The sequence below is a fragment of the Tachysurus fulvidraco genome, chromosome 18, assembly GCF_022655615.1.
Source record: "Tachysurus fulvidraco isolate hzauxx_2018 chromosome 18, HZAU_PFXX_2.0, whole genome shotgun sequence".
Lineage (NCBI taxonomy): Eukaryota > Metazoa > Chordata > Actinopteri > Siluriformes > Bagridae > Tachysurus > Tachysurus fulvidraco.
In genome coordinates, this window is record NC_062535.1 from 20,885,613 (window position 1) to 20,913,172 (window position 27,560).

General features: G+C 39.1%; 1 protein-coding gene and 1 non-coding gene across 2 annotated transcripts in view; one reads left to right on the forward strand and one right to left on the reverse strand.

Annotated features, from left to right (window-relative positions):
* LOC113636972 overlaps positions 1-25,894 on the forward strand; it is an 80,305-nt gene extending 54,411 nt beyond the window's left edge. Inside the window, exons 82-119 of the mRNA XM_047803078.1 lie at positions 18-193; positions 343-498; positions 760-893; positions 1,011-1,144; positions 4,068-4,162; positions 4,297-6,809; positions 6,899-6,983; positions 7,106-7,252; positions 7,332-7,540; positions 7,657-7,760; positions 7,921-8,039; positions 8,215-8,391; positions 8,519-8,721; positions 8,811-8,911; positions 9,057-9,175; positions 9,300-9,425; positions 9,508-9,701; positions 9,821-9,915; positions 10,020-10,150; positions 11,925-12,049; positions 14,640-14,757; positions 14,840-15,052; positions 15,745-15,915; positions 16,002-16,139; positions 16,294-16,337; positions 16,464-16,596; positions 16,916-16,995; positions 17,112-17,238; positions 17,627-17,817; positions 18,891-18,981; positions 19,096-19,222; positions 19,369-19,550; positions 19,694-19,849; positions 20,137-20,270; positions 22,895-23,028; positions 23,677-23,771; positions 24,050-24,287; positions 24,849-25,894. Of these exons, the coding sequence (XP_047659034.1) occupies positions 18-193; positions 343-498; positions 760-893; positions 1,011-1,144; positions 4,068-4,162; positions 4,297-6,809; positions 6,899-6,983; positions 7,106-7,252; positions 7,332-7,540; positions 7,657-7,760; positions 7,921-8,039; positions 8,215-8,391; positions 8,519-8,721; positions 8,811-8,911; positions 9,057-9,175; positions 9,300-9,425; positions 9,508-9,701; positions 9,821-9,915; positions 10,020-10,150; positions 11,925-12,049; positions 14,640-14,757; positions 14,840-15,052; positions 15,745-15,915; positions 16,002-16,139; positions 16,294-16,337; positions 16,464-16,596; positions 16,916-16,995; positions 17,112-17,238; positions 17,627-17,817; positions 18,891-18,981; positions 19,096-19,222; positions 19,369-19,550; positions 19,694-19,849; positions 20,137-20,270; positions 22,895-23,028; positions 23,677-23,771; positions 24,050-24,287; positions 24,849-24,940 (7,607 nt within the window). The 3' untranslated portion in view covers positions 24,941-25,894. The remainder of the gene's footprint in view (positions 1-17; positions 194-342; positions 499-759; positions 894-1,010; positions 1,145-4,067; positions 4,163-4,296; positions 6,810-6,898; positions 6,984-7,105; positions 7,253-7,331; positions 7,541-7,656; positions 7,761-7,920; positions 8,040-8,214; positions 8,392-8,518; positions 8,722-8,810; positions 8,912-9,056; positions 9,176-9,299; positions 9,426-9,507; positions 9,702-9,820; positions 9,916-10,019; positions 10,151-11,924; positions 12,050-14,639; positions 14,758-14,839; positions 15,053-15,744; positions 15,916-16,001; positions 16,140-16,293; positions 16,338-16,463; positions 16,597-16,915; positions 16,996-17,111; positions 17,239-17,626; positions 17,818-18,890; positions 18,982-19,095; positions 19,223-19,368; positions 19,551-19,693; positions 19,850-20,136; positions 20,271-22,894; positions 23,029-23,676; positions 23,772-24,049; positions 24,288-24,848) is intronic.
* A 1,172-nt stretch (positions 25,895-27,066) lies between these two features.
* Positions 27,067-27,201, reverse strand: LOC113634900. The gene has a single exon (XR_003438672.1). It is a non-coding gene; the product is annotated as a U4 spliceosomal RNA (small nuclear RNA).
* Between the last annotated feature and the right edge of the window lie 359 nt (positions 27,202-27,560).

Below are 27,560 nucleotides of genomic sequence, written 5' to 3' on the forward strand. Positions count from 1 at the left end.
TGTTGTTCTATGTCTAGCAGTGAGCAACATCACAGCGGTGACCATTTCAGACCCATCATTTCCTTTTGGCTTTAACTCCACACAGTTTGATCTGTATCTGGACATCACTGTACTGCAGGAGAACCTGGCAGCCATCACTGAGAAAGTGGTGGACACCAGCCTCCAGACTATCATTCTCAACAAGTTAAACCAGGTCAGCAGCACTGAACACTGAATTGTTTTCTAAATGTACCCCATAAATCATGGTTTGTTGGTGAGTTGTGAGTTTAATGTCCACACAATATTTTGTACAGTGTGTGATAGGTGTTCAATTATGAATTGTTGTTTTGTGTGCATACGTAGATTTACCCATCAGGTCTTAATGACGATGTACTGCAGCTGCTGGGTTCCACTTCTCGTGTGGCCACTACTGATGACATTAGCAAGTGGAACATTACCATAATTGACACATTGTCCTCTTTGATGAACTCAAATGATGGACCCTGGGAAGAAGAAAAGGTAATGTGTGTGTGTGGGAGACACGAAATATTGAAGTATAAAGAAAGTAGAAATGATTTTTCATAGAGAGACAGAGAGACAGAGAGAGAGAGAGAGAGAGAGAGAGAGAGAGAGAGAGAGAGAAAGAAAGAGAGAGAGAGACAGAGAGAGAGAGAGATTATATAAAACTATTTCATACCTCATTTGAAAGAGTAATATTTCAAAAGGTTGACATTTTTAATGATACGTTTGCTGCAATAATCATTTTTGTGTATTTTGTAGAGTAAAGCAGTCATTATGAGGTATCTGAACATGGGGAATCACTCTCTGGGAAGTGCTGAAATAAATGTAGTTGGTTCCAACATATGCACTTTAGACATCAGTGTGCTGGAAAATATCACTGCTGAGAGTCTAACGTAAGTACTTACTTACAGCTACATACAGACACAAACATGGATAAACAAAATAATAAGAGTTAAGAGTAATTTGTGTACAGTAGTGCTGTTGTAGTTTACATTTTGTCTTATACGCAGGTCAGTCCTGTCTCCAGATCTATCCTCATGTTCCACTGGACAGAAAACTGCTCTGTACATCATTGCCAACTCTTCATTCAGCAGTCAACACAGCAGCTCCACAACATTCTACCAACTAATCAGCCCTTACCTGGGTAAAATGCTTGACCACATATATATTCTGATGTCATCTATTCATTTTGCATTAGATATTGTGTATAAAATCATGCAAAAAGTCCAGATTCTCAGTTTGTGTCATTGTCTAATAGTATGGCAATAATACATCTTTACCATCTTGACACTAAAACATATTAAAAATATAAAATTGAAAAGGATCTAATTTATAGGTATACATTAAAACAAAATCAAGCGTCGTGTTAGTTCAGGCAGGCCACGTAGTGAAGCTGCATCAGCTGCTAATCAGCTGTTCACTACATGTACCAATCCGGTATGGCTTCCGTAATTTCCGGCTCTTTAAATGCCCTTTCTTCTATCTGCTTCTTGCGCATCGCTGATGCGATTCAGTCCACCTCCTCCAACCCCGACTCCTCCTAGCCAGAACCCTTTGTCCAGTACCAATTAAGTCAACTTCATGTATTCATTTCTCTCCTTTTTCCCCCGCACTCTCTATTTATTTATTTTCAAAATATGTAAGCGAGCCTATTAATACCATGCATGATTATGGTTCTGATTCTGCTGCTATAATGGGGGGTCTATTTTATTCTGCAGTCGCTGCTCTCCCCGCTCCATCTATGCATGCACACGGACAGGCGCGTTGGAAATTTTGCCCAGAACAGAACCATACCGCCAACACTAACTGTATGCATATCGCTAATAAACCTTAATTTGACAAAGTGGTCCATACTTTACTTTAGCTTTTAGTTCATAAAGTTAGTTTGCTATTTTAACAGTTGTGAGACATCACCTGAAGCCGGGATTAAATCACTGTCTCCACATTAGTCTTGATTGGCAGAATGATAAAAATCAGACTCTTAGGCTGGATAAAACCCAGACATTATTTTATTAACAGTAAAACTAATACGAGAACAAATTTAAACATGAAAAAAAGGGTAACAAAAACATAACTATCATAAAAACTTGGGATACGTAACAGCATCACATTGCAATGCACAGACACATTGCAGCACATTAGGATAAATGGTGGAACAGATGACAAGTCAGGTAAGGCAGAATAATAGGAAGGACAAGGCACAAGATGTGGGGAAAACACAACAAAAAGCAGGATATAGTAAAATGCCTGCCAGTAGATAATTAGAGAGGGTTGCTTTAGGAATGCATCTAGTATAAAATGTAAAATAAAATTTAAACATGTGAGTCGTCAGTGTGAATTCCATACCGGATCGGTCGAGGCCTGTGTTAACAATGACCACCACCGGCACTGTTGACCTACAGGGTGCTGGCAGAAAATGGGCTAATTTTGGTCAAGGGAGGATAGGAGGGAGAAGGGTTCATAGGCAGAGATAGAAGAGGAAAAAGCAGGAGTATAGGTCTGAGAAAAGGGACTCTTGATGTTTTTTACAATGACAGAGAAATATAGAGAGCTGGTGGACATGATTGAGAGAATGAAGGTAGATATACTGTGTGTAGGAGACCAGATGGAAGGTGAGCAAAGTATGTAGTATTGGAGGGTGATACAAAATGTTTTATTATGGTGTGAATAGGAAGAGAAATGGGGTAGGAGTGATTCTGAATGATGAGTGTGTGAGAAATGTTTTTGACTTGAAAAGAGTGAAAGACAGGGTCATCAGTTTAAATTTAGAAATTGAAGGGGCGATGTTGAATGTGGTCAGTGGTGATGCTCCAAAAGCAGGCTGTGAGTTAAAATAGGAGTGATACTGGAGTGAGTTAGGTGAGGTGATGGAGAGTATTCCCAGAGAGCATTGGATGTTGATGTGTAAGATGTCTCTGCTGGTCAGGAAGAAGAGAAGAAGAAAGATAGAAAAGAAGACGAAGTGGTGGAAGTTGAAAAAGGAAGAATGTTTTGAAGAATTCAGACAGAATCTGAGAGGAAGTGGATATTTGTGAGCAGCAGTATGGCTTTATGACCAGAAAGAGCATGATTGTGAATGTTAATGGAGAAGTACAGAGATGTTCTGAAGGAGCTGCACTGTGTCTTTGTGGATGTCGAGAAAGTGAAAAACAGGGTGCTGAGAGAGGAGCTACAGTATAGTACTGTATGAGGATGTCAGGAGTGGCAGAGAAGTATGTCAGAGCAGTTCATAATATGTATGAGGGTAGTATGACAGCAGTGAGATGTGCTGTAGGCCAGACAGAAGAGTTCAAGGTGGAGGTGGAGCTACATCAGTGATTGGCTTTGAGTCCATTCTTGTTTGCTATGCTGATGGACAGGCTGACAGATGAAGTCAGACAGGAATCAATGTGGACAATAATGTTTGCGGATGACATTGTGATCTGTAGTGAGAGTACAGAGCAGGTGTAGGAACACCTGGAACTGCCCAGTGTGATGGGGAGTGTGGAAAAGAGGTGAAGAGGTGAGTACAGGCAGGTTGGAGTGGGTAAAGAAAAGTGTCAAGAGTGTTGTGTGACAGAAGATTTTCAGCAAGAATAAAAAAAGATGTAGAAGACATTACTGAGAATCTCTGCTGTGTGGTTTAGAGACTGTAGCAGCAAGGAAAACACATGCAGTAGAGATGGAGGTACAGTAGCAGAGATGAGGATGTTGAGGTTCTCTTTAGGAGTGACAAGGATGGACAGGATTAAGAAAAAACACATCAGTGGGACAAGGTCAGAGAGACTAGACTGAGACGGTTTGGATATTTAAAGAGGAGGGAGATGGTTACGTTGGTAGAAGGATGTTGGAGATAGAGCTGCCAGTTTAGTGGTCAAAAGGAAGGCCAAAGAGGAGATGTGAGGACATGAAGGTAATTGGTGTGAGAGTAGAGGATGCTGAGAATAGAGTTAGGTGGAAACAGATTATATGCTGTGGTGACCCCTAATGGGAAAAGACGAAAGTATAAGAAGAAGAAAGAGAAATGTAAGTTTTGAAGAGTGCAGATGTTACAATACATTTAATTTAATTAATGTATGTGTGTTTAGGTGGAGCTCCTGTGGAGGATATACAAGCTCTTTCTGCCCAGAACATCAGCATGGACATCTCCATATTCACTAGTCTGAATCCTTCTATCCTTAAGGTATGAAGTACATAAATAAATATACTGAGATAAATTACCTGTTATGAATTAGGACAGAAAATCCATTGTGTGTGTGTGTGTGTGTGTGTGTGTGTGTGTGTGTGTGTGTGTGTGTGTGTGTGTGTGTGTTTTAGTTCCTGAATGTGAGCACAGTGAGGGATCTATTGGGGATGAATGTGGCTGATTTGAAGACATTTGAGAACTCTTCAATGGTTCAATCCTGGGTATCACAACAGAAACAGTCTGAATTAGATATACTGAATATTGGCATCATCAATCTTGACAGTAATAGTTCTAACACCATCATCAGTACAACCACTCCTAGTACCAGAACAGCTACTGATACCACCATACCTACTGTGAACACACCTGTCACTTTCAGTGCTATCCTCAATATCAGTGCTTACCCGAATACAAGTTTTGAAATCACCCCTTCTTTTGGAACCACTGTCAATATGACTGCCACTACAAGTGAGATCCTCAATTCCACTGCTTCCCCCAATACAAGTTTCGAAATCACCCCTTCCTTTGGAACCACTGTCAATATGAATGCCACTACAAATGAGATCCTCAATTCCACTGCTTCCCCCAATACAAGTTTTGAAATCACCCCTTCCTTTGGAACCACTGTCAATATGACTGCCACTACAAGTGAGATCCTCAATTCCAGTGCCTCCCCCAATACAAGTTTCGAAATCACACCTTCCTTTGGAACCACTGTCAATATGACTGCCACTACAAGTGAGATCCTCAATTCCAGTGCTTCACCAACTACAAGTTTAGAAATCGCCCCTTCCTTGGAAACCACTGTCAATATCAATGCCACTACAAGTGAGATCCTCAATTCCAGTGCTTCACCAACTACAAGTTTAGAAATCGCCCCTTCCTTTGGAACCACTGTCAATATGACTGCCACTACAAGTGAGATCCTCAATTCCAGTGCTTCACCAACTACAAGTTTCGAAACCACCCCTTCCTTTGGAACCACTGTCAATATGACTGCCACTACAAGTGAGATCCTCAATTCCAGTGCTTCCCCCAATACAAGTTTCGAAATCACCCCTTCCTTTGGAACCACTGTCAATATGACTGCCACTACAAGTGAGATCCTCAATTCCACTGCTTCCCCCAATACAAGTTTCGAAATCACCCCTTCTTCTGGAACCACTGTCAATATGACTGCCACTACAAGTGAGATCCTCAATTCCAGTGCTTCACCAACTACAAGTTTCGAAATCACCCCTTCCTTGGAAACCACTGTCAATATCAATGCCACTACAAGTGAGATCCTCAATTCCAGTGCTTCACCAACTACAAATTTAGAAATCTCCCCTTCCTTTGGAACCACTGTCAATATGACTGCCACTACAAGTGAGATCCTCAATTCCAGTGCTTCACCAACTACAAGTTTCGAAACCACCCCTTCCTTTGGAACCACTGTCAATATGACTGCCACTACAAGTGAGATCCTCAATTCCAGTGCTTCCCCCAATACAAGTTTCGAAATCACCCCTTCCTTTGGAACCACTGTCAATATGACTGCCACTACAAGTGAGATCCTCAATTCCACTGCTTCCCCCAATACAAGTTTCGAAATCACCCCTTCTTCTGGAACCACTGTCAATATGACTGCCACTACAAGTGAGATCCTCAATTCCAGTGCTTCACCAACTACAAGTTTCGAAATCACCCCTTCCTTGGAAACCACTGTCAATATCAATGCCACTACAAGTGAGATCCTCAATTCCAGTGCTTCACCAACTACAAATTTAGAAATCTCCCCTTCCTTTGGAACCACTGTCAATATGACTGCCACTACAAGTGAGATCCTCAATTCCAGTGCTTCACCAACTACAAGTTTCGAAACCACCCCTTCCTTTGGAACCACTGTCAATATGACTGCCACTACAAGTGAGATCCTCAATTCCAGTGCTTCCCCCAATACAAGTTTCGAAATCACCCCTTCCTTTGGAACCACTGTCAATATGACTGCCACTACAAGTGAGATCCTCAATTCCACTGCTTCCCCCAATACAAGTTTCGAAATCACCCCTTCCTTTGGAACCACTGTCAATATGACTGCCACTACAAGTGAGATCCTCAATTCCAGTGCTTCCCCCAATACAAGTTTCGAAATCACACCTTCCTTTGGAACCACTGTCAATATGACTGCCACTACAAGTGAGATCCTCAATTCCACTGCTTCACCAACTACAAGTTTCGAAATCACCCCTTCCTTTGGAACCACTGTCTATATGAATGCCACTACAAGTGAGATCCTCAATTCCACTGCTTCCCCCAATACAAGTTTCGAAATCACCCCTTCCTTTGGAACCACTGTCAATATGAATGCCACTACAAATGAGATCCTCAATTCCAGTGCTTCACCAACTACAAGTTTCGAAATCACCCCTTCGTTTGGAACCACTGTCAATATGACTGCCACTACAAGTGAGATCCTCAATTCCAGTGCTTCACCAACTACAAGTTTTGAAATCACCCCTTCCTTTGGAACGATTGTCAACATGACTACCAGTCTAAGTGAGATCCTCAACACCTCTGCTTACCCCGCTACAAGTATTAAAATCACTACTTCACTTGAAAACAGCACAAGCGTTCCTGACAACCCTTGTCAAGGTGTAGACAGGTGAGCTGTGGTTTCATAAAACAAAGAATGTGTTTAGAAAGTAGGAACAGAAGAATAATGTTTCATGTTATTTTTTATGTTCTGTGCAGCCAGGAAATTGAGACTGCACTTTTGTATGAAAATGCTTCTGCAGTATTGTGCAACTTCAGCATCACTGAATATGCCTGTTCATCAGTGAGTCTTCATTAAGCAGATACAAAATCGCTGCCTTTAATTTTTTCCCTTTTCAATTTTTCAGTTGACAGTCATTTGACTACAAGACAATGTTTTCATCTTGCATGTTTTTATGTTTCAAGGTTTCTGGTCTGTCCACTGATGATCTGGCCAAACTGCTAAAATGTAAAATAACAGGCAAAGTAAAGTACACCAAAGTTATTTGGAAACTTTTCTTCCACAATGTGGCTGCAAATTTGGATGAAGCACTGGATAAGGTGTACAACATGGTATGAAACTTTGTAATCATTGTAGTATAAAAATAAATATTTATTTAGAAATATATATTATATGCACTTTTTATTGTAGACCTTTAGCAGTGCTGATGCTGACCTAAATATACTTGACGCTATCGGGGAGGTGATAATCGACAAGTTCACCACAGCACAGCTGACGAATGCCACTTTCATCACGGACTGGTTCCACATGAGGCTCAGACCATTTTTGTCATCAGTGTCCTTAGATTTTCTGTCCAGCCTTAGTTCAAAAACCTTCAGCTGTGAGACCTACCAAATTGTGTACGTATGAACAATGGAATTTCAGAACACATGCGTGTGTTATTGAGGACAATTTAAGTATTGAAGTTATTGAAGTAATGTATGGCAAAATCTCAACTGTTTCTCCTCCAACTTAGGGTGGAAGCTCTTGGCAGTCAAGAATCTCTCATAAAAGAGGAACAGAAGCAGAGGGTATTTAATTCGTTCATCTTTCCCTTCCTGCAAAGAGATGATCTTCCAGGTACACAGGCCACTTTTAGTTGTTTTGATACAGAAACCAGGCATTCTTAGATTTGCTTTAGCTTGTTCAAATTAAGACAATTGCTTGCCTGAATGAAAGAAGCGAGGAGCCACATGAGAGTATTCCGATTGATTTAACTAATGGTCTCTGATCGTTTCAGACCCTGCCTGCCTTTCCAACACTTCTGGCAGCGCCGACTGGCTTGAAAAGAACCTTGGCGGTTTCTCCGATTATGCCCCCTTGGAAAAGCTCAAACTTCTAAATGCAAATTTCTCTAGCGTGAGTAACATCCCAACTGCACCAAGTGTATATTTCTTGTGGGTTTGCAATTGACTGTACAGTGGTAGAAAGGGTTGGTCTCTGGATTGTAGTGGTGAACACAGGCAGCTGCCCTTCGTTTTCCTTGAAGACCTGGTGTGAACAGAATGTGTAATATACGTGTCTTGTCCTGCAGGTCGCAGTGTTGGGCTTACTGTCCAGTGAACAGAAGGCACAGTTCATCTTGCAGCCGGATTCAGGAGTGTTGGGAAATGACTCTGTGTTTAGAGAGGTGTTTACCAGTGTGCTCACATCCTCAGATGTGGATCAACTTGGCAGCTTCTTCGAAGCCTTCAACCAGACTGTAATACAAGTGAGGATCTCTGTAGTCTTTAAACCAGGGCATATTTTCTTTTGAAAATGGACACATTCAATCTATGAATAGCAATTGATGAAGTCCAAGTGTGACTGTTAATCCATGTTGCTTTGTGTTTTTGCAGATGAACGTGACTATTCCTTCAGCAATATCAGATAGCATTCTGAACATGACACTCTTGGATCTGGTGCCTCACTTCCAAAGTTTCAGCCCAGAGGACTTTGCCCTGTGGTTCCAGACTTACCTTTCATTGTTCCTCACAAGGATTAGTTCAAACACCCTGTCGATCATCCCCACAAACATCAGCTGTGACTCCTACAGAGAGATGTGAGCTCCTCCTCAACCTGAAAGCACAGATCTGTTCTTTACCTGCTTCGATTTGTAACTGGTTTACTTCTATGTTTTTGTGATTACAGAGTGAAAGGACTTGATCATGTGTACAGCGACCTCTCTGCAACCCAGTCCAACACTGTCTTCAGCTACACACAAGACTACCTCGAGTACCAGTCCAGCCAAGGTATGTGTGTGTTTTTGCTTCTGTATTTGCTATGTGTTTGTCAGATGAAGAATAAGTCAGGAGTGTCCTACATGCACTGGTCTGATATCATGAATCGGAATGCACAACAGAGTTTTTTTCAGTAGTGCCCTATGTTGCCTCACAGGCCTGAGCTGCTATGGCACAGGAAGCTTCTACGTGTTCCTGAAACAGTTGTTCCTCAGTTTTGGATTCCCCGACCTGAACGATTTCCTGTCTCTGATCCCAGCCGACCGCCAGGCACAGGTATTTCTGCTGTATGACACGGATCGCACCAGTGAATCGCTCACTAATCGTTTAAGTGGCAGCCAATGAGCCTTCCACATCTGCCTCTGTAACGAGTGTGTTGTCTCCCCACTGCCTCCTCTAGCTTTTGAGCTCCATCTCTCCGGAAGAACTCAGCGAGTTTCTGAACAGGCCGAACACAGTGAGTAATGCGTCTGAACTCTGCAGCCTCCTCGAAGACTACAACAGGACCAATGAATACCTGGAGACGGTACACCTCTTAGTCCACGTGGATAATTTGCCTTTATTGCATGAGAATTAGCTTATAGATTAATCTCTGTTTCTCTGTACAGGAGCCTGTTCTGTCCTCTGCTGTGGCTAGCTACACGTTGGGGTGTGTGTGGTCTCGTGCTCTCACCGCCTCATCTCAGGCTGAGGTAGAACAGTGGTTTAATGTCACACTGGTTCACTACCTGCCCTACCTCAACTCTCATCTCATCAGCTCCGACCAGCTCAGGGGTGCCTCCTGCCTCTCATACAGAAAATTGTGAGTCATTTTTGGATGTACCGTTACACAGTGCTTTCAGCACATGCACTGCCTTGTGTTTGTTGTTCAAATGAAATGAGGATCTGTAGAAAATCACCTCTATATGTGTCTGTGAGCAGGGTGTCTGTCTTGGGGGACAACTACAATTTTTCTGCAACTGATTTCACCCCAGCTGATGTGTACAGCTCTATTAAAGAGTATCTGAACAGCAGCGGTAAGAAGAACTACATCTCTCTCTCTTCCTCTCTCTGCTGCATATTCATTTCCTGTATTTGTGTGAGAAAAGTAAATGTGTCTGAACATGACTATGTGTTACAGATGGCAGTCCCCGCTGCTATAACTCCTCAGACCCTCTTCTGAACTCCACCGCCTGGTTTGCTGACAACATTGGATTCTTCATCATTTTCATCAAGCTCACTGATCTGCAATCATTCCTATCAGACAGCAAGGTAGTACATGCATGTACACAAACAAACACATATACCATGGGGTTGAAAAACTGTTTACTATTTCACATTATTTCCTAATGTAATGTAAAAAGAATCTTTGTATTTACATATATGTATTTGTGTACCGCTTCTTGAAGAGAAAGAGATTACCAACTCTATTTGGTCTCCTAGGACAACAACCTCCTAATCAATACACAATTGTCAGACTGTATATGATTGTAGAAAGGACATTATTCATAATAACACTCTCCAGTGTTTATAACAATTGATAATCACACCCTACAGTGTGATTCTGGTTCCTCTCAAGCTTTCTTCCTCTTCAATCTAAGGGAATTTTTCCTTGTCACAGTCACCTCAGTCACCTCAGGCTTGTTCATTGTGGATAAATACAAATACATTTCAATAATATGTACAATATTAATCTTGAATTATTGTATAAATCTTTGTATAATAATCTTTTTGTACTTTTTGCAATATTTACTTTACTAAAAGTTTACGTTTTTACCATGTCCATTGGTAAAAGTGCTAAACAATTTTTATTTAATTTAATTTTTACATTTTAGACTTTCTAAGTTTTCATTCTCTTTTTTATTTTAATGGCAGTTAATTGCAATTAACGCACTCCAGCTTACATGGACTCCACAAGGTTAAACAGAATGATCCCTGATCCATTTTTAGTATAGAGACTCATATATTTGCTTAGGATTAATTACAGACTATGTTTTTTTTAATATTTCAAAATTAATTTCCAATTTGAAAAAAAATATTTCAAATGTGGGAAGGGTTAGGTGATTGGTTAAGGTGTTGTACTGACAATCAGAAGTTTATTAGATTAAATCTGCTTGAGTGAAATCTGCTTAACCTTCAACTGCTTGGGTGTATAAATGAGATAAATGTAAGTTTCTCTGTATTGGGGCACCTGCTAAAACAACATATAAATTAATTATTAAATTCATGTGTTTTCCCCCACAAATGAATTATCATTCCATCCTCTTCAAAAGTGGCCACAATTGCCTCCACTCCAAGCATTCAGAGTGTATTTGTACCCGTTGATTCAAAAACTATATCCATCACAAACACCCATTCTGTATATTTTCACATATTTTCATACATAACAGCCTCTATAGTTTATACAAAACATTAAGTGAGCAACAGTTCTATGGGTGAATCGTCATGTTGATTAGAGATGTCAGAGGAAAATGCCCAGACTGATTTATGATTTTACCTCATGATTTGTGTTGTGTAGCTGAAATGGTTTTTTTTTGCTTACCACATTTGTGATGAGTGAATTTTTGAGTTACTATAGACTTCCTGGCAGATCAAATAGTCTTTTCATTATCTTCTGATTGCTCTCCTTAATAGTGAGTTAACCTAAAGGTAATCCAATCATATAATTTTTTTACTATTCTGTGTAAACTGAAAATCCCAGGAATTCAGCAGTTCCTGAAATACTATAATCAAACAAGTACACAATCATGCCATGGTTAAAGTAACCATAAAGTAGTTTTTTGTTCTTTCTGATGTTTGATGTGAACCTTAACTGAAGCTCTTGACCTGCAAATTCATGATTTTATACATTCTAATGCTTAACTGATTAGATAACTGTATAGGTGTGCCGATATACAGATGTTCCTAATTAAGTGGAAATAAATATATAAAAATATATAAAATATAGTATAATATATAATATAGTAATAAATATAGACATGGAAATAAAACAATTTATACACACACTTACCTCACAGTTTATTGACTGTTTTGTTTTGTCTTGTAGATTGGTGTCTTCCTGGAGAATTCAGAAAATCTTCAGTTGTTTAATAACTCACAAATTGCAGCCAATGTCACAGAATACTACACAACTCAATTATACATCCAGGATCCCACCTTTAACCCCCTCAGGTAAAGCATTGTACACACATGTTACAAACCTTGAATTTTCAAGGCCCACAATGTAATCGCTATCTAGGGAGCTAAGTCCTAGAGTGACAGAACACTGAAATACCCTTGTTCAATTGCATTTATAAGAGGAAGTCCTATGTAGCACAAATGTAGTTCTAATAAGAAAAACACCCTAGGGACAAGTATCTATTATTTTTTGAGTTCTATGGTTGATCAGACAGGGTCATCAGTTTGAAGTTAGAAATTGAAGGAGTGATCTTGTATGTGGTCAGTGGTTATGATCCACAAGTAGGCTGTGAGTTAGAAGTGAAGGAGAGGTTCTGGAGTGAGTTAGATGTGGTGATGGAGAATTTTCCCAGGTGGGAGAGAGTAGTGATTGGAGCAGACTTCAACAGGCATGTTAGTGAGGGTAACATAGGTGATGATGAGGTGATGGACTGGTTTGGTGTTAAGGAAAGGAACCTAGAAGGACAGATGGTGGTGGACTTTGCTAAGCAGATGGAAATGGCTGTAGTTAACACTTGTCTCCAGAAGAGAGAGGAATATAGAGTTACATACAGTATAAGAGTGGAGGTAGGTAGAAGTACGCAGTACTGACCTTTTTGGGTGGTCAGGAAGAGCTTTCAGATGACAAAGATGCTACAGCAGAAGTGTTCAGGGAGACAGATATGAGGGTGCTAGTTGTGTCAACTGGAAGGAGAAAAGAAGATAAGGAAACATGGTGGTGGAAAGAGGAAGTATATTACAGCATTCAGAGGAAGAGACTAGCTAAAATGAAGTGAGATGTAGAAAGGACTGAAGAAAGTAGACAGGACTACAAGGAGTGAAGAGGGACATGACGAAGACCAAACATAAAGGAAGGCTCTAAGGCAGTGGTGTAGTCTACGTGATACACAGGTGTACGCTGTATACCCACTAGGAAAGGCCAAGGATCTCCGTATACCCACTTAAAAAGCATGAGGATACGTAACAATATCGTTTTGTGACAGAACTTTCATTCATAAATTCACCCCGCACTGTGTTGTGAACACAGACTGTGATTGCGATTGCGAATCAGTAACGTTTTTGGACCATTGGGGCTTCCGTGGCCTGTGACCTGATCTGACGTCACCTACCAAGGAGGAAAATCAGTTGCTTGGCGGTGTTTTTTGGCACAAATTTGAAATTAACTAACTAATGTAAAAAAAGATGTGAAACGAAAGCAGACCCAAACTACACTCTGAGTGTTTTCGGAAGCCTGCGCCTAAAGCTACAGCAGCTTCGGGTGACATTTCACACACAGCCCGAGTACAAATGTATTTGGAAATCTTTGTAAACTACCAATTCATTCAGTTCATAATATTCTGCAATGAAAGAGTGTTGGTGATAGAACTGAACACATGTTTATTGTTCACTCTTAAATGTACATTGAAAATTGACAGCTGAAAAAACCTGTGCTCCAGGTCCCATATTCATATAACATTTAATGCTAAATTTAGCTCTTAAAGGTATAAAGTTCACCCAAAAATGAAAATCATTGTGTATTTTCAAAATATCATCTTTTGTGTTAAACAGAAGAAAGAAACTCATACAGTTTTGGAACAAATTGAGGGTGAGGAAATAACACGATTTTCATTTTTGGGTGAACTTTATACCTTTAAGAGCTACATTTAGCCTTAAATGTTATATGAATATGGGACCTGGAGCACAGGTTTTATCAGCTGACTGTCTTTTGTTGCTTATAATAAATGAGTATGTTGATAACACATAAGCAGTCTTTAATAATGCTCTAAATTACATGTAGATGCATATTTTATGTATTAGTGAGTGTGGTGGTGCATATGGGGTGTCGCTCTAGGATGGGTGCGTATGAGGCTGGGTGACAGTATACTCACTACAAAAAGCTAGACTACACCACTGGGTCTAAGGAGAATCAAATGTGGAAAGGCTGTTGGTCCAGATGACATACATGGAGGTGTGGAAGTGCCTAGGAGAGACATTAGTGGAGATTCAGTACAGGCAGTAATGGATCTAGATTGTTCAACAGGAATTAAGAGAGTAGGAAGATGCCTGAGGAATGGAGGAGAAGTGTTCTAGTGCCGATCTTTAAGAACAAGGGTTATGTGCTGGATTATTTAGACATATTCTGAGTCAATTAATTTCAAAATGTTTTCATTTAACCCACATTTTTTGGCTCATATTATGCAATCACCTGTGTATACTTTATGCCTCAGAGGAGGCATTAAGTACTCAGACATTACCATTGCAACATATGTTATCAAATGTTTCACATTTGTCCTTTTTTGTAGTTGGACAAAGATCAAATGTACAAACTGTTCCTCATTGTCTTGATAAGGCTGAACAAAATCACCTGCTTTTAACAAGCAACACTTATGACTATTTTGTAATTGTCTAATTATTTTAAGTGATTGTACACTGACTCTGGGTTAGTGGACTCATTATTCTATTGAATTAGAAAATATCAATGTAGAAAATCAATGTATAACTTCAAAAAAAAATGCAAGGTTTCTCGATGAACAGAATGTATCAAAGCTTTTATATTTGTCAAGTCTATGGTCAGAGGTAGATTGCTGTGTGTATTTGTGTGCAGATTACCAGGTGGACTTGTCTGTAAAGCCCCCAGCTCTGTGTTTGTTTCTCTTGGAGATGCAGACATACAGAACATTCTGTCCAACATTAACAAATTTTGTAAAGAAACCAATCCAGAGGTAATCAGTTGATTTTTTAATACTAATCCAAATATTTTCTACCAATTTAATGCCATAATTAATGCCATACCTTTTCTCTCAGATCACAGCAACACTTGTGGACAAGTTTCCTACTTTATCGGCATCTACAGTTCAGTTGCTTGGCAGCCAGTGTGTTGGACTGACTGTGGGACAGATAAATTCCGCCCCCTACAGTGTGATACAAAATACCCTAGATACACTCAGTAATATCAATGGCTGGGACCAGGGACAAGCTAATGCTCTCATCCAAAGCATCATTAGTTCAGGGTTTAAGGTGAATGTACTGTAGAACTGGTTAAGTAATTGATGTAATTTCACATCTGGAACCAACTGCCCTTTTTTTTTTACCACACATGTTCATAAATATTCATGATGCAGACTTACACAGATGATCACGTCAAGTCAAATAAAGAAGCTTTTATTGCAGACAGATATAACAAAACACTACAGGACAAAAAAACAAAAACAATTCCCAACCAGAGTTCATTCTGTATATTGTACTGTACAAAGTGCAAAAAATATAGTATTCTGAACAAAGAGGGTTTACATATATATATACTTATGTAATAACAGTTTGATGAGGTATTGAAATGTGGTGGTCAAAACAGCAGTTGAGTTAGTGTGCAAAAGACCACGTGCAAAATCAGCATGTAAACAGTGGGTGGTGCTGTAGACATAGAAGTATATTAAATGAGTGTTTGGGTGTGTTTTTTGAGTTTGATACAGTTCAGTGCAGTTAACACAGTTGAGTGTGTGTGTGTGTGTGTGTGTGTGTGTGTGTGTGTGTGTGTGTGTGTGTGTGTGTGTGTGTGTGTGTGTGTGTGTGTGTATAAAGAGTAATAAAGTAATAAAGAGAGGTGCAACTCCAGTGGAGATCATGCAAAATAAGAGAACCAGTGATTGAGGTTGAGTTTTGTTTAGATTTTTTTAAGATGTAATTTGATTGGCTATTGTTTTGGTTAACAGATAAACAGTGCCTCCTCTTTGTTATCTCTGGGCACACTAATCGAAGGAGTTCCCTCTGCAACCATTTCCAGCATCCCTTCTTCTCAGCTTCTGACTTTATCCCAGAATCCAACATTTATCAATAACATTTTGTCAGCACCAGGTATTCTACAAGAAACCTATGTCCAGCAGGTATGCAAATATTGAACACACACACATCACATTATATAGATAGTTAGATAGATAGAGAAAAATAATGATATTTCTATTTTTTCAAGGTTATTTCTGCAGACCAAACCAAAGTGATGGAGAATGTTCCTAATTCACTGGTGATGTATATCCCAGTTGTTCTACTCTCATCACAGAGTTCTGTTAATGTTTCACTGATCAATAACAAGAGCTGGAGCCATGAACAGGTAACAAACACACATACACAATTACATAGTTCCAGATTTCTTTTCTATCGAACAGAGCAACTTAATACACATTAAGCATTGTAATGCTTGTGAAGTCTGGAAATCATTAAAAATGAGTACTGTTGAATTCCTGCTTGATTTTTTTTTTTACCAGGCTAAAATCTTGTTTGGTGCAGTGACCAGTGATCATCCAGAAGAGTGAGTTAGAAAATACACATTAATACATTTTATTTATATATGTATTAATATTGGCATGCCTTTTTGGTGTTGAACATTGTGTGTCTATATGTCTGTGTGTGACTGTGTGTGTGTATTTCTCTACAGTCTGTCAGCATCAGTACTGCAGGGATTCTCCTGCAGCTCAGTTCAGACTATCCCACAGAAAAAAGCCAAAGATCTAGTGAAAGCCTGTAGACCACGTGCAGGCAGAAACAAGGTCCTACTGGAAGAGGCTCAGGTACACACTCTGATATTCTTCCAAAGAAGTTAATTTCAGTCATGAATGCATGAAAGGAAGTAACTTATTTCACCAAAGTTCCCCAATCATGTTTAACTCTGAATGAATAAAAACTTAGATGTTTCTTATTTAGGCAAATGTGCTGGTGTAGCATTCATTTTCAATAGTTTTCTAAATCCATAATGCATCATAAATGACAAGTGTTTTTAGGTAGTTTGAGGTTATTTAATTCTTACAGGTATTGCTGTAAGGAAGTGTGGTAAATTGAAGTTAAGTGAAAAAGGATTCTGAATGGTGTTCAATGTGTTTTCTATTGTAGCTAACCTGCATGTACAACATCATGAAAGAACACTCTGTGAACTTTGCTGATGTCCCTTCTGACATGCTCCTCTATTACAAGTGCGTAGAAAACATGTACACCTCTGTGCTTGTTGCTATGTTACATCTTTGTTTTTTTGTGGGATTGCTTTCTAAATTGTGTGTAATCATTGTACTTGTTTGTGTGTATGATATAGCTATGACAAAGTAAAGAATGGGAATTGCAGTTCATATTTTGCGGCTTTGGGAGGAGCAGATTTCTCTGTTCCTTCAAGCATCCTCAACATACCGGCCACCCAATTCAAAAATGCACGGGACTGCCTGGTAATAAGCACATGAGCACATGTATAAGCTGTATTTACTACAATAATAAAGTAGAAATGATACTTACATAGCCCATGCATTGATTATTGCAATGAACTGTAATATGAACTGGAATATTAAAATATAATTAAAATACACAAAAAAAGCACACAACATTTAAATAATATTTACCTGTCCTTAAACTTTATAGGATATAATTATTGCAATACAAATTATATATATATATATATATATATACGTATATATACGAGTATATATATATATATATATATATATATATATATATATTTATATATATATATATACATATATATATATATATATCACATCACACAAATCAGACTTTGTGCCTCTTCTTGACTCTCCTTCATGGTTTGTGACATTATAGGGTATATCTGGTGTGAGTCTGACCAGGCATCACGTGGAGGTTCTGGGGAATATGGCATGCACACTGGACTCCTCCTACATCCAGAACTCTGACCCCATAATTCTGGAGAACCTGAAGAACTGTGGAGATCTTTCTGATTCTCAGATCATTGCTATACAGTCAGTGCTCCTCAGTGGGAACACTGCTTATGGGTGAGTGATTTTCCTTTATCTCTAAGTCAGAGCTTCTGGAAAAACAAGAGGTAGTTAAAAGGTCAAGAGCACCAGCTGAATGTATGCTATTGTAAATTAGAGTTAATTCTAAACCATAAGCTGAGAGAAATCAGTTTAAAATTAGCATTGTGCAGAATTTCAGGTGCATCACAGAATCTTAAAATATGTAACAGAAGAACAAGCAGAGTCAAACCATGCAGGAGCGCCTAGAATCGGGGACTGGAGACAAAAGAGTTCAAACAGGCGAGACAGATGCAAGAAAAAACAGGGCACAAGGCAAACTGAAAAGACCATCTGGCGAGGGATAGCATGTTGGTATCGTGCTAAAATAGAGCAGAGAAGCATAAAATGGCTTTGCCTCGGAAGTGCTACCTCCGGCCCGGAACTGAAATGGACAAAATCGGAAGCAATATTTAGCATGTTAACTCAACTCATTTGTACAAAAGTTTAGAGACATATTATCTAAACTTCTGTGTGCCATATTATCCCTTCATATTAAGCATGTGTTTAAATGAAACGGCGATGGATTTTATCTACAATTTAATATACATATAAATACTAAAAAACTTTATATCACTATTTTGAAAATTATACTTTTTATTTTATAAAGTTCTGAAATAAACAATAATAGTGTTAAATCAAATGCCTAGCAGAAGCATTTTCACTAGTGCTCTCAGACATTTGGACTATAATCTTTACATGATAAATCTTCCTAACAAAATAAAAGGTAGCATTGTTCATTTTGCACACAATTAAAGAAGTTAATTACACTAGCAAGACAGCCATTTTTTTTTTCATTATGTGTATTTCATATGTGTATGTTGCAATTGTTAATTTCTAATTCTTGTACTTATACATATTGGACATTGCAAATTGGTTCAAATTCAGTAAGGTTGGAATTTAACATCAACTGATGCAAACAGCTGCATAACTTTAATTGTGATAGTAAAGACCAAGGTTAATTGCATAACCGAAATTGGTATTTGCACCTATAAAGTTGTATTGTGTTATATATGCAGAAAACCTCTTATACATTGTTTGTCATTAATCAGTAATCCTCTAAAGTGGAATGCACAGACTCTGGGGCAACTCGGCATCCTGCCTCTCTATTTCAAATCAGACTTCTGGAAACAGTTCAGTTATGTATGTAAAGCCATCTATTGATTTACATTTTCTGTTTTACATTTCATGTGTTTTTATTTTGAACAAACATAGCACATATTGGAATTGAGTAATTTCTATTTGTTTGCCTTGTAGGATGTAAAAAAGTCATTTTTGAAGTCATTCATGCCATTCTTGAGGAATCAAAAGACCCCAATACAGAAAGTGAGGAATTTTTTTGTGGAATGCAACTCCAAATCATCCAAAATCAATCGTGCTGCAGGTAATATTGCTTAAAGAATAAACACGACATTATAAGGTGATTTTGTTATTAAAGGTGGTATTTGAAAGTTCCAGGACTCCAAGATTGGTGATTCCATGTATCTCGGCACAAAATGTGAATTGTTTCCCCTTTTCTGACTCTAATAGTATGCACCACTGGCCAGATCACAGCAGTGACAATTGCAGATGCATCATTTCCTTTGGGATATGACTCCACCCAATTTGATTTGTGTTTGAATAACACTGTCCTGCAAGACAACCTGGCAGCCATCACTGAGAAAGTAGTGGACCCCAGTTTCCAGACTGTTATTCTAAACAAGTTAAACCAGGTCTGAACACTGTTCTTATAAAAGCAAGAGGTGTTTGTGAACTGCTGTTAGGTTTTATGTGATGTTTGAGTTGGTAATGTGTGTGTGTGTGTGTGTGTGTGTGTGTGTGTGTGTGTGTGTGTGTTTCTCTGTGTGTATTGTAGCTCTTCCCATCAGGAATTAATGATGGTGTTCTACAGCTATTAGGCTCCGCATCTCGCATGGCAACTATTGATGAAATTAGCAAGTGGAATATTAGCATAATTGACACACTGTCCTCTTTGATGGATCCAAATAACGGCAACTGGACAACAGCGCTGGTAATTAATGTGTGTGTGTGTGTGTGTGTGTGTGTGTGTGTGTGTGTGTGTGTGTGTGTGTGTGTGTGTGTGTGTGTGTGTGTATGTGTGAGACAGAGAGAGACAGAGAGAGAGAGAGAGAGAGAGAGAGAGAGAGCTATAATTTACATTCGGTATAGTATATTGCATAGATGAAAAATTTTCGGTGGATTTTTAGTGAATAAATCTAGTCCTAGAAAAAACTAAGAAGTCAGTACTGCTCAGATATGATGTATTTGCTACTATTGTTATTTGTGTGTGTTTTGTAGAGTAATGCCGTGATTTCAAGGTATCTTGTTGTGGCTAATCACACTCTTGGAACTGCTGAAATAAATGCAGTTGGTTCCAGCATCTGTTCGTTAGATGTCAGTTTACTGAAAACTATCACAGCTGAGAGCTTGATGTAAGTATACATGTATAAGTACAGTCACAAATATACAGACACAGTACATTTAAGGTACAATTTTAGGGAGCAATTTTAAGGTACAAATTTAGGGAGCACTGATTTGAGATTTGAATGATTGAAATCTCTGGCAATAATAAATAGCCTGTTGGGGTGAGCATTCTGCAGATTGCTAATAGCCCCACAGAGTTCACATAGTGCCTCCTTGGCATTAGTGCTGTAATGTACACTCCAACAATGAAAATATCTAACCTATATATAAAACCTACTCTTAATAACAGGAAAATGTCTTTTTTTAAAATATAAGTAATATTAATCTTAAATGTTTGTATTGTTAATGTTAATTTTAATGTTAAATGTTAATATTATACTTTTGGTATTATGATTCTTATGTTCCATAAAGCTGTTTTGAGACAATGCTTTGGTCCAGAAGAGTTTAAGTGGTTTTTCAGTGCTGAAGCACTGTGAAAAGGTTAGCCACAGAACTGTTCCTGATAAAGCAATGATAGAAATTAGCAAACCTCAGCAACCTTTGCAGCCCCTTGTTGGTGTTTGGTGTAGGCCACACAGTAACTGCTTTAACCTTGGTTTTGTCCATAGCAACTCCTTGTTGGCTGATTATATAAACCATGAATGCTTTTGACTCCTGGTGGAACTCACATTTCTCAACTTTAACATGCAACTGATGGTGTAGCAAGCAAGAGAGAACAGTGCGAACTTGAAGTATGTGAGCTTCCAGTGTTTTAGAACATTTGAGGATGTCATCAATGTAGACGATTACATGCTGGTTGAGCACATCTCTGAAGATTTCATTGATGAAAGCTTGAAAGACTGCTGGCATATGACAGTATGGCATAGCCAAATATTTGAAGTGCCCCATAGTGATGTGGAAGGCTGTTTCCATCCATCCATCCATTTTCTACTGCTTATCCGGGGCCGGGTCACGGGGGCAGCAGTCTAAGCAGGGACACCCAGACTTCCCTCTCCCCAGACACTTCCTCCAGCTCTTCCCGGGGGAATACCGAGGCATTCCCAGGCCGGCCGAGAGACATAGTCCCTCCGGCATGTCCTAGGTCTTCCCTGGGGCCTCCTCCCGGTTGGACATGCCCAGAACACCTCCCCAGGGAGCCATCCAGGAGGCATCCGAAACAGATGCCCGAGCCACCTCAGCTGACCCCTCTCGATGTGGAGGAGCAGCGGCTCTACTCTGAGCTCCTCCCGAGTGACTGAGCTCCTCACCCTATCTCTAAGGGAGCGCCCAGCCACCCTGCGGAGGAAACTCATTTCGGCCGCCTGTATCCGGGATCTCGTCCTTTCGGTCATGACCCAAAGCTCATGACCATAGGTGAGGGTAGGAACGTAGATCGACTGGTAAATAGAGAGCTTCGCCTTACGGCTCAGCTCTTTCTTCACCACAACAGATTGGTATATCAACCGCATCACTGCAGAAAATACACCGATCCGCTTGTTGATCTCCCGCTCCATCCTTCCCTCACTCGTGAACAGGACCCCAAGATACTTAAACTCCTCCACTTGAGGCAGGAGCTCTCCACCAACCTGCAGGGGGCAAGCCACCCTTTTCCGAGGACTGAGAACCATAGCCACGGCTTGGAGGTGCTGATTCTCATCCCGCCTCTTCACACTCGGCCGCAAACCATCCCAGTGCATGCTGAAGGTGACGAAATCCTGTAGTCCCCAAACCAAACTCCCTCCGGCCCCCGACTGCGCCTAGAAATCCTGTCCATTTAAATAATGAACAGGACCGGTGACAAAGGGCAGCCCTGTCAGAGTCCAACATGTACTGGGAACAAGTCTGACTTACTGCCGGCAATGTGAACCAAACTCCTGCTCTGGTCATATAGGGACCGGACAGCCCTTAGCAGAGGGCCGGAGACCCCATACTCCCAGAGCACCCCCCACAGGTCAACACGAGGGACACAGTCGAATGCCTTCTCCAGATCCACAAAACACATGTGGACTGATTAGGCAAACTCCCATAAACCCTCCAGCAACCTGGTGAGGGTATAGAGATGGTCCAGTGTTCCACGACCAGGACAAAACCCGCATTGTTCCTCCTGAATCCGAGGTTCGACTATCGGCCGATTTCTCCTCTCCAGTACCCTCGCATAGACTTTTCCGGGGAGGCTGAGGAGTGTGATCCCCCTGTAGTTGGAACACACCCTCCGGTCCCCTTTCTTAAACAGAGGGACCACCACCCCACCACCCGGTCAGCACAACCTATTTGCGAAATTATAAAATTCGCTCAAAAGAAAAAAAAAAGAGAATGCAAACAAAAACAAACAAACAAACAACAACGAAAAAAAAACAGTTGATATAGGGACCACATGTAAGTCTAACAGAATTGCAGCAAGGTTTTAAACAAAAAATAATATTATTTTCAAATAATTTTCAAAAATGCACTCTTTATGAAAAAAGATAAAGTACTATAAAAACATTATATGCTGTGTCATTTTACCAGGCCAAGGATATAACTCCAGAGATTAAGAAACTTTAAATTAACATGATGTTTTTGCTACCCCTGCATCTTTGTATTCGGTCTTGGAAAAAAAAAAAGAAAAAAGGTATTTTGTAATTTCCTAACTTCTTTTTTTTCCACTGTGCAGGATGGCAAATGCTCCGGATCTGTCCTTATGTTCTATTGAACAGAAATCTGCTCTGTACATCATTGGCAAGTCCTCATTCAGTGGACAAAACAGTACTGCGAAAATATATTACCAACTCATAACGCCCTACCTGGGTAAGAATGCCAAACACTATGATTAAATGCTCATTCCCTTAACAAGATAAACAAAAAATAAATAAATAAATAAATAAATAAATAAATAAATAAATAAATAAATAAATAAATAAATAAAAAACTCAGTCAATATTCCTGGACATCTACAAAGAAATTATATACTGGCCTACAACAGGAAAATCATAAGTTATATTAATCAAATAAATAATAATTCCTTATGCTGCCATAGCAATTCATGGCAAGGAATCTAAAGGAGCAAAATGTAGCAGTACTCTCTAGGTGGGAGGGCATCTACCATTTAGAGCTAGGCTAGCCAATCACAGGTAACTGTAAGATCCTGTATGTGAAGGAAGGCAGAGAGTGCTCTCCGGGAAGTGTGTTGCCATGTGATTCAGCATAAGCAGTAAAAAAGATGCTTTTTTCTGTCATGATGTGTCTTGGAGGAAACATGCTACACTTCACCAAAAAGAACTGGCTAAGTACTGTATGGGCATTGGTGAAATTAAGAGGAAATGGGATCAACATGAAAAAATTTAATAATGAATAATAATAGTATAGAACATAGAATAATAGTTGAATAGTACAAATAAAAATGTTTTTGCACAATTTACTCAGACTTACCAATTTAATATATATCTGTGTGTATAGGTGGTGCTCCTGTACAGGATATACACGATCTTTCTACCAAGAATGTTAACATGGACATCACAACCTTCATGAATCTAAACCCTGCTGTTTTTATGGTATGAAATATTAATATAGCCGATTAAGCAGATCCTCTCACAAGTAGTGCTGTCATTTTAACTATAAAGTCAAACTTAATAGCTGAGAATTTCATGCAAAATATAAGGAGAAAATGTTAAAAAATATATTTGATAAGAGGGTTATTATTTCAATCCCTGCCACCAAGAGCCTTTTACTCTCAACTTCTTGGTTGTATAAATGAGATAAAGGGTTTCAAAGGGTGTGTGCCAGTTGCCGTAAATGTAAAATGTAAATGTGTTGTTTTTGTGTATCTCAGTCCTTAAATGTGAGTGAAGTGCAAGGTCTACTTGGAATGAATTTGGCTGACCTGAAGCTGTTTGAGAACTCCTCAGCTGTTCAGTCCTGGGTTGTAAGGCAATACCAGTCTCATTTGAATACCCTGAACATTGGCCTCGTTGGGGGCAAAATCCCCTCTGTAACATCTCAACCAAACATCACTACTGTCACCAGCAGCCAGATGAACCAAACAACTTTAGCCAATAGCACAACTCAGGGTAAGAACAATGTTTACAACACAGTACACTGCTAACTTAAACCAAAGTATCTTATAACCAGTGTAGTGTTCAATTCAACATTTATTGCATTTTGTATCGTAATATATGATGTATTTCATTACGGATCCATTACTGTTTCACCTAATAACTAATAGATTATTTCCAAATGGGACTGTCAGAACAATACAATGCACAAATGTTACTCCTAGAAACCTGGAAATTTTATGTGACAGCCAACGAACTATCAGCTAAAGTTCAGGTTTACATAACATACCAGAGTCAGGAGCCTAAATTTAGCAATGTTCTAACCTTGAACATCAAAAAATTAAATGGTACAGTAAGCATTTTAGCAAAAGAAGAGATGGTTTTGTAGTAATGCCACACCATGAAAAGTGGAAGGGGAACAAATGAAAGACTAAAAAAAGGACTGAATGAATGATTTACTGGTAGTAATATCAAAACAAGATTATACTTAGTCCTAGTGTAATGAATACAACAGATGTTTAAGAAATGTCATCAAAAATTTTTGTCTGATTGTTTGTCTTTGTGTTTGTTTTTCAGCATCAGGAGCTCCTATGTTTCATGCTGGAACATGGTCTCTCTCTTTGTGTGTAGTACTCCTGACTATTGCACACACTGTTCAAACAAAATAATATCAACATTTAACTACTAAGTGCTATCTCATGTAATTTATATTATTCACCAAGTATGTGTTGTCTCAGAACTGCCGAGTATTAATTATTAATATATTAGTATTTATAGTAGTATAATATTATGCATTAATATAGTGTTAGTAATTATTATGACATAGACCGACATTTCTGCTATACATTTTCTGGAGATGTTTGTTTATGATGTCTATGTTTGTTCTATTATTTCACATACAAATTTTGGGGTAAAACTATTGTCATTCTTTATCTTCTAAATAATTGCTCTTTTGAATAATATATTTGTAAGAGTCATTTTTCATATTCATAGTTCTCTCAACATGAATTTAATAATTGTATGTAATCAAGAATAAAGAATTTCTAAATTTCTATTGAGCATTGATAAAGTTCTTCCAGAGATGGATTGGGCAGCTGTTACCTCCTGTCATAGAGGTAAGGCTCTGAGCTGTGCAGCTTTTAAATCAGACAGTGATGGAGGTGTGAGGATGGTACTGTACTTGTAGAAGATGCTAATGTTTGTAAAGACACCAACAGAAATTTTACTCTCTCCACCTCTGTCTCTATTGACTTATGTGCAATGCTGAGCACTTCTCCCTCTTCCTCTGTGGTTTGAAAAGCTGATGTTTAAATCTCCAACCAGCAGAATCTTCAAACGATGGCTAAAGACCTACTTCTTCCTGAAACACTTGAACAGGCACTTTTTTCCTTGTTTGTGTTTGTTTGATTTCTCTTTTAATATGCTCATAAAACAATCAAAAACCTTGAACAGAGTATTGGGTTGATGGTTTCTTAACATAGTGAACCATTGTTAATGTATTAACAAAAGTCAGTAGAGACATTTAACTATTATATATCGCTCTGGATAAGGCTGTCTACCAAATGCTGTTAATGTTTACAATCTGTAAATGTAAATGGTTCAACAATAGTCTCTCTTAAATTTGGACACGTGAAAAGTGGGGTTGATCTTTTAATTATCTCAAAATTATGAGATAATTTTTCATGAATAAAAAAAATCTACTCTGTTTTTCTGAAGTAAAGACTTAATTATCTCAAAATTATGAGATACATTTTTCATGAATAAAATTTTTTGGCTCTGTTTTTCTGAATTAACGACTTAATTATCTAAAAATTATGGCGGTCAGACGTCAGAGCGGGACAACAAATATAGCAGGCAGGTGTGTTTTGAGTAGTAGTAGGCTGACTTTGAAGATGCTTTCGGGTGTGGCAAAACGTAAAAAAAAAAAAAAGAAGAAGAACAAAAGAAGAGACAGCGGGGGGCTTTGCAAAAGTTTCTGTCGGGCAGCCGTCTGACAGCTGTGAACGCGGTGGAAGATGCGGCGGGAAATGCGGCGGAAGACGCGGTGGAAGATGCGGCTGGAAATGAAGCGGGAAATGCGGTGGAGGACGCGGTGGAAGATACGGCGGGAAATGCGCGGGAGACGTGGTGGAAGATGCGGCAGGAAATGTGGCGGAAGACGCGGTGGAAGATGCGGCAGGAAATGCAGAGGAAGACGCGGTGGAAGATGCGGCGGAAGACGCGGTGGAAGATGCGGCAGAAGACACTGTGGCGCCCGTGCCGTCAACAGAACAACAAACTGATGGAAGAACAGCAGCCAGCCAGAAGTGAGCCCAATATCGTTTTGCAGCCGCCTCTAGACCCAGAAAGGGTATTAACAAGCTACCCAGTCCCAATGGATGAGGATAATTTAAAAGCATTTAATAGAGCCGTGTAATGATGTATAAATAATGAATATCAAAAAATTTATATTTACTGTTTAATATACAAAATAGACTGTTTAATATACAACATAACCAATTTATAACTAAAGACTGGGCTATGTAAAATGTGAATTAACTTTTATTAGTAACTTTGGTCGGATAAGCGGTAGAAAATGAATGAGTGAGTGAGTAGTAACTTTGGTAAGTTTCAGATTTCAATTCATAAATAACATCGATGGAGAGGGGCCCAAAAAATGCAGCCTGCCTAGTGTAGTCCATTTATTTAATCCGGCTCTGTCTATAACACAAAAATAAAACGAGACATCGGTTACAGTTAGACTAAAAAAACAACAACACAATCATTTCTTTTCTTTCCAATATACTTTTAAAGGTCTCATAAGAGACCATCAAAAATTGCAACGGCTGACTCAAGTCATCCATGCGGGGTATTGGGTAAAGTTTTCAACCAGCAATGATCGCGCCTCGGATTGACCTCATAAGTTACGATATTGCCTCTGCGCAGGAATAAAGACGACGGTCACAACCACATATGCCAACAAGCAGAAAGCAGACGATCAAGGATGGTTAAGTCCAAAAACATCACCCAAGTGCTATTATATCAATCACAGATCTAAGACAAGAACGAAAATCCTGCCAGTATTTGAGTGAAAGAACACATGGTTAAGAATTTCCCACTAACAAGATGTCAAGAAAGGTACATCAAATGGCATTAAATTAAAACACTTACAAAAAAAATTGATAAAATTTGCCATTTGATATCTTGGAATTGAGGGAATATTTATTTCAAAACTTCTCTAAAACTATATAGAACATTTGGTTGGAAGAAAACTACGGAAGCGTATTGCATTCACTTGAGAAAAAAAAA